Here is a 10,483-nt window from a genome sequence, read left to right as displayed (position 1 = left end):
GTTATATATATATATGGGAATTGATTATACATTGATGCATACCACAACAGGTAAAAGGATGTTGGGGTAAACTGTCCCTTTAACCAGTGTAGAGCAACAAGCTCCACATACACAGGAAAGTGCTCCACCAAACCAAAGAATAGGCACAAACGTAAGTTATTACATCAATTTAATACAATTAATAAGGTCTAGTCTCCTTCACCATGACCACAACCTGTTTCGTTCCATGGAAACATAAGGACATTTTGGCAAATGTTTTATCCATAACTTTCAGTCTACTTCAGTTCTAACATGATTGTCACATTCATGAAGTTATGAATATAAATATAGATCATATAAAAAAGGTCTACAGAGATTTCTACTATCAGTAACACCAGCAAGCAATCCATCCCTACTTCAAAATGGACAGCTCGTGAATTAAAATGTATATTTAATGCAAAAGAAGACAGTTGTCTGTTTAAACTATGTAGCTTTACGTGTACTTCTACTAAAGAACCTTCCAACGGCCATTTATTTGTGAAGACATCATAAACACTGAAAAGTCGCTGTAAACATTCCTGGAAACAATTGATGCTCTGTGTTGTGTTGTGTAAAACACTCTCGTATTCAAAATTCAATTCACATTGGACTTCTTTTTTTTTTTTTACATTAATTTCCCCTGAACTCACTACTTCATTAATGTTCCCGGAGAAAAATTCGGAGGCGGCAGAATAGTCTGAGAAGAGATGTCTCCTGAGGCCTCCTGAGGCCTCCTGGGTCTTGTTTAGCTCTGGATGTGATTGTGAGGAAGATCACCACCCCTTATAAAACTCGAGTATTTTGTTCTGATGGAGCTCCTTGATCAGTGCATACTCCACATCTCCAGGATGCCCTCCGGTTTTGAACTTTTTGTTTTTGAGTTCTTCCCAGTAATGACTCCAGTTTCCATCACTGTCCGCTCCGTAGCCGAACACATGGACCTGGGAAGACCAAGGTAAAGGCGTTTACTTAAAACCTCACTAAATGAAACGATTATCCATTCGTCATTTATTCGTGTGTTTTACAACATTCTTTCAATTTGAAATAAAACCTACCTCGTCACACATGTGCAGGGCGAGAACCAAAGCCATGAAGCCAGTGGATGGATAGCGGCCCCTCCTCTGCAGCCACACTTCATGAACATACCTCATGAAAGCTGGATTAAGAACCATCACCTGTTCGGATAGCAGAATTAGTCTTTCAGAAGTATTTTATGAACCGATACTTTTTAAAGAAAGAAAAAAAGTTTATCGATAAATGCGTCAGAAAAAACATACATACCAAATTCTTGTTGGCCTTGATTTTTGATCTAATTGGCGCATATGATCTGTTGGCCAAAAAAAATAAAAATGTAATTAAAAAAAAAAAATCAGGAAATGTCACACTCGAAATCAAACTAGATATAAAAATAAGAATGGATATAAGAATGGTGAATTCCATGTTGGTTTTCAAAGGAATTATTTATAAAACAATTCTTGAGTTATAAGTGTGATTGAAATGTGTATATATATATATATTATTTTTAAATTTTCTGTTATTTTATATAAATTTTCTGATTTTTTAAAAATAATTTAGGAGAGGAATATATAAGCATTTTTTTGCTTCTACCTATAAATCTTCAGTCTTTCTGTTTTGTATATTATATAGAATAATATTGTACTGTATTTGATTGACTGAATAAAAATACAAATTTAAAAAACACATCAAACAATGGGACGTTTGTTGTAAGCAAAATTAAATGCCATGAATTTACACAATTAATTTACATATCTCCCTTTCCGCCATGACGGATTACCGACCATCTACACCGGCACTCGGGGTTTGCATTTCATGTAAATTATGCTGCTTTCATGACGCAATTGTTTTTTAGCAACTGACGGTCAAGTTGTCAGACGCTTTTAGTGCCCTGGAAGTGAACAGTACTCTTTCTGGCAGAATACTCACCGCATAATGCTCATTACCACCACGGTGGTGGTGGGAAGGTGCTAGGTTTGTACCGTTCGTGGAAATGATTCCACATCCATGTTTGGATTTATGGCCCTTTTTAAAACGAGCAGTCAAAAACCAATGCAAATCCTCAGCATCAATAATAGGACAGGAGCGATTGACGAGCGTTAACCTTTGCTTGCACAGTCCATCTCTGCAAAAACAACAACTTAATAGTCTCAGACCAACGAGAGAGTTAAGTGGTTGCCACAGCAGTCTGGTTGTGGTGTTCGGTCAGACCGGCCGCTGAAGTCACACTTTAAACAAATCCACCGGTTGCATACATTTAGAAAAATGCAAATAAAAAGGAGGCAAAAGTGCTGAAACCCATCGTCCGCCTCACTCCCTACTCCAGTGACGTGCGGTGAGCTTCGTGGTTGGTGAGGCACTGACTCCTTTAGTGTCAGATTTACAAATGTATGAACCCAAAAGGGTAACTTATTCAATTGGCTACTGGTTATTTCATGTCTCATCAGCATTCTCCACACAACACACACGGTACATATTACAGATACGTAAAGGTAAGAAAAAGTTTGACGCAAACCTTTTAGCTCCGGCGTTGGTCTACCTGTGTTAATCACGTCCACTTTTGACTGAAAGTCCACTTTTGAGACATGTTTAAGCTCAGATATATAATCCTCTTCCATGTTGGCGGTCTGATGTAGCAAAATACAAAAACAAAGAAGAAGCAGCAACAAGTACCCGTTGGCTCACTAGCGCCCCCTGCAGGGAGGCAGAGTATTATCTGCCTCACCCTGCGGTTTTATTTACCATCAGCAAAACTAAATATGTCACTTACAAACATTAAACTGTAAAGGTTAAAGACCTTAGCCAGACTGTGGAAAATCAGGGCAAATAAACATATCTGCAAACATTATATTGACGACATGCAGAGATACGGCAACCCGCACGGGCCAATTGCATCAACCCAGCTTGTGATGGATTGCGCAATCAGAGGAGAGGCTCGACTCGTCGCCTCAACTCTCGTTTCATCCTGTTTGAACAGGAAATAGGCAAATTCAGCGATTTTGACTATAAAATGTTTGAAATTAGTCATACATAAAGATCGGTGGACAAATATTAATATATATTTAATGTTATCATTATTTATTTATTTTTACTTGTTTTACTCATGATGACAGGCAGGCACATCCACAGACATTTTGGGGGGCAGGTGCTCAAACCCCCCCAAAAGGGCACCCATCGGCAAAATAATTTTTCTATTGATCACTGTAACTTGAAGTTAAGTAATTGGTTGCTAGGAAACACATGAAACACATCGTGTCATGAGAAGACATGAGAGCTGAACAAAATGACATATTACAATTTGTTTTTATTTACAAAACATTAGGAGCGAAAAAATGCCATATAATAAACGACTTACTAACCTCGACCGCTCGGATGAAAAGAGTAAATGCAAGAAAAAAACAACACTTGTAATAACTACTTACTAACCCAGAGTGAGGTCATGCCGGGAAATATCAGACTGAGGCATTATAACGTTTTCACGGAAGTCTGATATTTCCTGGCATGACCTCATTCTCAATTAGTAAGTATAGTTATTACAAGTGTTGTTTTTTCTTGCGTTTACTGCGCTCTAAGTGGAGGAGGGAGGGCCCCGATAGACATCCATACACATTTGGGGGAACTTGATGACAGAGAGTAACTTTATTTCTTAAATACTGATAATGAAGAAAAAATGTGGCTCCAGCAGAAAGGGCACTTTTCTCATCCAGGGCAAAAGGGCTGGTGCTTGAGCACCACGAAGGGTCTATCTGTGCACGTGCCTGATGACAGGTGAGGCTCTGCCTCCCCTGACCGCACGTCTCTGCCCTACTCGACTCCACCAGGGTTGAACGCCATCTTCGGAGGACGGACCGTAGCAACTCTTGCAATGAACACCAGGACTCACCTTCCAGAAAACCCTGTGCTGAGGGCCTTCGTAACCCACTCCAGATCCAGTATCTTAAAGGCAAACAGCACGAGATGTGTGGTGTTCTCCAGGTCCAGAGCGCTCTCTGGATACATGACATGATGAGTTGTCCTGGTCCCAACATCCGCTTCAAAGCCTTTGATACGACCTCTGTTCATTCTAAACCGTACAAAGGGATATATTACATATACCGTTCAGAAGTTTAGTGTCACTTAGAATTTTTTTTTCAAAGAATAGCACTGTTTTTTCAATGAAGATAACATTAAATTAATCATAAATACACTCTATACATTGTTAATATGATAAATGACTATTTTCTGGTGTTTAATGAAGTCTCTACATAGGTGTACAGAGGCCCATCTCCAGTGTTCTAGTGGTACATTGTGTTATCGCCTAAGAAGACTAACGGATGAAACCCCTTTTTATGTAAGCGCAGCTGAAAACAGTTATGCTGGTGAGAGGAGCTATACAACTGGCCTTCCTTTGAGAAGAAGAACATTTATATTTCAAATAAAAATCATTATTTCCAACCTTGTCAATGTCTCGACTATATTTTCTATTCATTTTGCATATTCGGGGCGTGCATTGTGGAAAAATACATTAATGTTTGTCCCACTGTCTTTATTATTATCTTCATTTAAAAAAAGAAAGACTATGTACAGTTAAAACATAAATGTCACCATTTGATGCTCTATCAGATTGTAGCTTCAGGTAATTTGCATCTGTAGTCCCTAATATGCATCTGTAGTCTCAGCCCATTTACCTTATAATGACGTCCTGTGAATCTATCAGAGGTCCGTGATGGGATTTCTTTAAATTAGCAGAATTGCCGACCACAGCACAAGTCTTTCTGTGGTCGGCGCGGGGCGGTACAACTTCAGCGCTGGTCGGGATCATCTGAAACATCTTGTGCACCGTTTCTTTGTAGTCCTCGAAGCTTCGCTTTTCAAACTGCAGGCGCTGTCAGGAACACCAAACGTTGCTTACATTAGACCGCAGGAATTATACCAAATAAACACCTCGTTAGTCACCGTCACCACAGTAGTTGTATGCCAGGAGATATTTAAATACAATTATTGTCTTGTGACCAGCAGGGATGTTGTATTTTCTGCTCGAGGAATTAAATTCAGGGATGTTTCCTCGAAGCTAATCTCTCATAGTGTTGCATGTATAGTATTGTGGTTAGCTGCATGCTCAAGGACCTCTTGTGGAGGTTGAGCGGATGTTATCTTGTAAGGTCACAACTCACCTTCCACCAGTTGAAAGTATCCACTGAGAAATTGTGGTTTACCGACAAAAACGGTTCAGCAAATTTTCTAAAACGCTGCATGAGCAACGGCTCTTCTTCGGATAAACATCGGTCACAAGCCCAGGGTATTTCCTCCCGAGGCGCGAAGTACGACGAGACGTCGTCTCTCCAAAACACACAGACGCCAGTCGCACACAGCAGGAAGATGGCCACGCCCACTTTGGATTTCATCTTGGATGTGTGAGGCATGTGAATGGGAAGCAATCTGTAGACGAATAAACAAGAGGGCGTCGTCAGAGAATGTCACGAAGTAGGTTCACACAGTTTGTGACGCTTTGTATTTCCACGTTACGCTTCTTGATACGAAATATTGTACTTTCTACTCGGACTCTTTGAAGCGGAGGGAAGCTGTGACGTGGTAAAATGAGATGTTTGACATTACACAGACGACCGACGGGTACGAGAGTATGTCGTGGTTTGACCACCAGACCCAGAGATGACACCTGGTGGATCTGAGGAGGTGAGAGGCTCCTGGCAAAACCTCCAAAAGCAGTGGCGAGACACTGGTAATGTATTTCGGTGCATTGCATTGCAAACTGCCCAGGACGACCTCACCATCAGGAAGCTTCAGGCCGTCTCTCTGTATCGATGCCATTGGAGTTCCCAGGGGATTGCCAGAGAAGTGTGGGGCTCGAGATCCTTTTCGGAAAACCCCGACCCAAAATCGTCCTCGGAGCCCCAGGTCCAGTCTCTATGGACACCATGTGGAACGTGACATGTCGTCCTACTGCAGTAACAGACCGAGCCAGTCCTGACAACGGACCCAATGTCAACATCTCCATAATGGATGAAGGACCAACAATGGCCGACGCTCAGCCCAACGCTGTCGACCAACAATGGCTGACGCCCGAGGCCCGATACTCTTGACCAACAATGGCCGACGCCCAGGCCCGACGTTCTCTCTCCCCTCTCTCTAGGAAAACAGTTCTGCCCAATCAAACTTAGGCCACATTTACACATAGCCGGGTATTTACAGAAATGAATATTTCTGCCCCTCCGTTTTCAAAAATAACATCGTACACACAAGGTCGTTTTCAAAAAAGTTTCTGTTTATATGAACCCGCATGAATACGCCCCCGGGCGCCGTCATAACTATGCCAAACCTGTAGTCGGCAGTGTAACGAGAAGGATAAAGACATGCAAACCAATCAGAATTCTCAAAACCAACAACAACTACGAAAAACACGATCAACATAGGACGCTCAACATGACGTGAAGCATTTTTAGTCGCATACTGTGACGTTTGACAACCTAAAACTCCGTTGGACCTCGTTCACACGCAAACACAAAAACTGAGTTTTCAGAAATCTCCACTTTGGCCGGAGTTTTTAGAAATTATCATTTTCCGTGGTAAAACCTCCGTTTTTGTGCAAATGAAAGGCCAAAACGCATGAAAATATATGCGTTTTCCCATCGTGTAAACGGGGTCTTAGTCACCAGGATCATCAGGACCCGGAGAAGAGCAGTCCGAAGTCCGACGCCCGACGACTGTTCCTCCTCCAGCTCTGCTGATGTCACACCGTTAGTTAGTTCTGTGGCTCTTAATTGCTAATTGCCTTCTCCTGCCACTCCTCTGCCTCCCTGATTGCTCATGCCCTACACCTGTTGCTACACCTGTGGTGTCTCCCTAAACAGACTCCTATTCTTTCCCTTGTCCCCCAACACATTGTTGTTGTAAATCCCGTGTGTGACTTCAGCTTCCAGCCTGAGTGCCTCGTGGGACTTTTTCCTCAGTAAAAGATGAAAATTAATGTTTTCATACTGCTGTATTATTGTGTACTCTTGTGTTGTGTGATTTCAAAATAAAGTATAATCAAAAGGGTGGAATTGCAATGGAAACAATACTGCACTTATAATTGTTGCAAGTTTGAATATCACGTCGGGCTGGAAAGAATATTTTTGAGGCCTCCATTTTGTGAAATTCTTCATGAAACTTCCTGAGAAATTGCATGATTTATGGGTTTCCCCCCAAATATATAGTCACCCAAAACAAATAAGGACGTTTTGCAAGTGCAGAGAAAAAGGAAAATCTCCATATAGATGATTTCTCTAAGGATTGAGTATTAATGAAATAAAAGTTTTAGTGCTATTCGTATTACTATTCTCAATATCAAGAATTCTAAGGAGAATGATTGAGTCCCTATTATTATGATCAGTTAAAAGGTATTTATGTTTCATACCATAGAGAGTAAATTCACTTCTAATGCGGTTCAACTGAAAATAAAGACAGATATCCATCCGAATAAAAAAGTTGCTTGACAGGAGGGTGTGGTGCAGGCCGTAGGGCGGCATTTGCATTCATATTTTGGGAAAACAAACATTTGAGCACATTTCTGTTGCAGGAAACACACATAAAAATGATGAGGTCATGATGATGGGAAAAGGAACATTTTAAATGAGAAATAACAACAAAATGAAACATACATAGACTGTTTGAGTGATGAATTAAACTTATGTGTGGAAAATATATTTTGTATGTGATATATGAGCTGTTTGGTTTATAATGTCTTTACAGTGAACTACCACGTTGCCACTTTAATCTTCTCTATCGTCTAGAGTAAAACAAAAATGCCTATTCACTGAGTTTCAGGAATTTATTGTCGATCGACAGGTTTTGAAGCTAGAAAATAAAAATGCCTGAAAGTCGATCGTCGTCGCACATGTTCTGTTGTTTTTAATAATGTGGCCTTGATTCATTGTTTTCATTCATAAACAAATGTTTTCTTCATAAATATTGAGAAAGCAACATTTGCTGCACACGTGATATTATTAAAACATTTGGTGTATTATAAAAATAAATTTAAACTTTATTAAGTCTATTCTAGAAGGCTTTAAATTCAGAAAGTTACTTACTGTTTAAATATTTGCTAACAAATAACCATTGATGTAACAGCAAGTGATATATACACACACACTCGGTGTATATATAAACACAATATTCCAATAATCTGAGTGAGAAACATTAATATACCATCAGCTTTAGGACCTCCTCATCGCCCCCCTCGCTCCACCCGGGGAGGATTTGACGATCACAAGCCAAATGTAAAAAAGGGAAATAAAGTCCAGAATATAAACAACTCCTGTAGGCTTATGGAGGAAAGTTAAAAAAATAAAAAAGTTAGGATGGTTATGTAGGCTCGTAAAAAGTCAGCTGCGCGTCCACAGTCTCCTATAGTAGCGCGCGGGGACGCAGAAAAGTGAGTGAGTGAGAGAGAGTGAGAGAGAGAGAGAGAGAGAGAGAGAGAGAGACGTGGGAGGGATTCACGCGCATCCTTCCACACGGACGGAAGGACGCTGCTGATTGGACGAGGAGTCGGAGTTCGATTTTAAATGTTTAATTTTTTTTTTCCAAGAATCTCAACTGAAAGTAAAAACCCATCGATAGCTTCTTTTTTTATTAATACATCCCAAAATGTGATCGCCATTAGTGCACACTTGTGTCATATACGTTCATTTGATTTTTGTTTTGCATCAACAATCACTTGCTACTCACCTCCGCACCTCTCTACCTCCATCTCTCTCTCTCTCTCTCTTTTCGCAGGTGTCCTCAATCCAAACAAAACACACATATAGTTATGTGTCAAACTGCTTGAGGAAGACAGGTTTAAAAATATATATATATATATTTGTATGATGTTTGTTTATTTAAGGGTAATAATTATGAGGAGAGCCTCCTGGAAGGTAAATAGTAAAGTCTGGTGACATGCACGGTGGTTTAAATAGCACACAGTGAGAAGAAAAGAGGTTTTGAGTAGAATATTCTAAAAAACAACGCTTTATTTCAAGAAAACACATGTAGTGCTCAACACTGTCCAATAACAACTATTAACAAGCTGTAACTTTAGGCTTTTCTTTCTTATTGATGCTAAAAAATGATTCCAAGCTTCAGGGCTTCATTCTCAGCAACAACAGCGACACCTGGCGGCCACCAGACAGAACAACACACAGCGCACCTCTTGGTTAGCAGTAAAAGCCTGAATCCAATCATGTTCATTTTAAATAGTGCTGCAGTAATTTATGAATTATTGTTGTATCAATAAGTCACAATAAGACGGTTTAATCAGCCTGTTTATCATCGTACTCCCTTGAGTGGCGAGGTAGCCTTTATGCGTTGTGTACACTATATAGACTTGTATATGTTCCCCTCATGGTTGATATTCAATTCAGTTTATTTGTATAGCCCAATTTCACAAATTACAAATTTGTCTCGGAGTGCTTTACAATCTGTACACATAGACATCCCTGCCCCAAAACCTCACATCGGACCAGGAAAAACTCCCAAATAACCCTTCAGGGGGAAAAAAAAGGGAAGAAACCTTCAGGAGAGCAACAGAGGAGGATCCCTCTCCAGGATGGACAGATGCAATAGATGTAATGTGTACAGAAGGACAGATTTAGAGTTAAAATACATTCAATGAATATGACAGAGTGTATGAATAGTTCATAGTAGGCATATTCCACGATGGAGACCTCCACGATCCATCAGGCAGATGGAGGTAGAGGAGGAGTGGGCGGAGTCTCAACAGTGGGCGGAGTCTCAACAGGACAGTGGCGTAGTCAGGAGCAGGATATGATAAAGATGCAGTGGATGAAATCATGTGCTTAAAAACTTTTTTAAAAGGAGAGGCTTAAAATGTAAACTTAACTTAAAAAAGGAGGAGAAGGAAGTAAATGATCTGTTTAGTGACAATATCCTGTTTGTCAGGTCTGAGTCACAGCAGACACCTGATGCTCCAACGGATCGCCTCGTGCCCACGTCACCTCCCTCTGCGTAGAGGAGCAACGCTTAGCTTATTTGTTTAGCATATGTGTAGCATAGCTTAACTTATTTGTTTAGCATAGCTTAACTTATTTGTGACGCATATAGCATTACTTAACTTATTTGCAGAACTTAACTTATTGGCGTAGCATATGTGTAGGATAACTTAGCTTATTTGTGTAGCATTGGTGTAGCATTACTTAACTTATTTGTTTTAGCATAGCTTAACTTATTTGTGTAGCATAACTTAACTTATTTGTGTAGCATTCGTGTAGGATAACTTAGCTTATTTGTAGCATATGTGTAGCATAGCTTAACTTATTTGTGTAGCATAACATAGCTTATTTGTGTAGCATATGTGTAGCATAGCTTAACTTATTTGTGTAGCATAACTTAGTTTATTTGTGTAGCATTCGTGTAGCATAACTTAGCTTATTTGTAGCATATGTGTAGCATAGCTTAATTTATGTGTGTAGCA

General features: G+C 40.1%; 1 protein-coding gene across 1 annotated transcript; it reads right to left on the bottom strand.

Moving 5' to 3' along the window:
- Nucleotides 1-791: 791 nt before the first annotated feature.
- Nucleotides 792-5,417, bottom strand: LOC130196647 (CMP-N-acetylneuraminate-beta-galactosamide-alpha-2,3-sialyltransferase 1-like). The gene is made up of 6 exons (XM_056418939.1): nt 5,187-5,417; nt 4,701-4,897; nt 3,917-4,096; nt 1,300-1,345; nt 1,074-1,193; nt 792-959 (listed from the first exon to the last, which is right to left on the bottom strand). Exons 1-6 carry the CDS (start codon nt 5,415-5,417, stop codon nt 792-794), a joined length of 942 nt encoding a protein of 313 aa, XP_056274914.1.
- Nucleotides 5,418-10,483: the final 5,066 nt, after the last annotated feature.

Source organism: Pseudoliparis swirei, chromosome 1, assembly GCF_029220125.1.
Source record: "Pseudoliparis swirei isolate HS2019 ecotype Mariana Trench chromosome 1, NWPU_hadal_v1, whole genome shotgun sequence".
NCBI lineage: Eukaryota > Metazoa > Chordata > Actinopteri > Perciformes > Liparidae > Pseudoliparis > Pseudoliparis swirei.
This window is presented reverse-complemented; position numbering and strand designations above follow the sequence as displayed.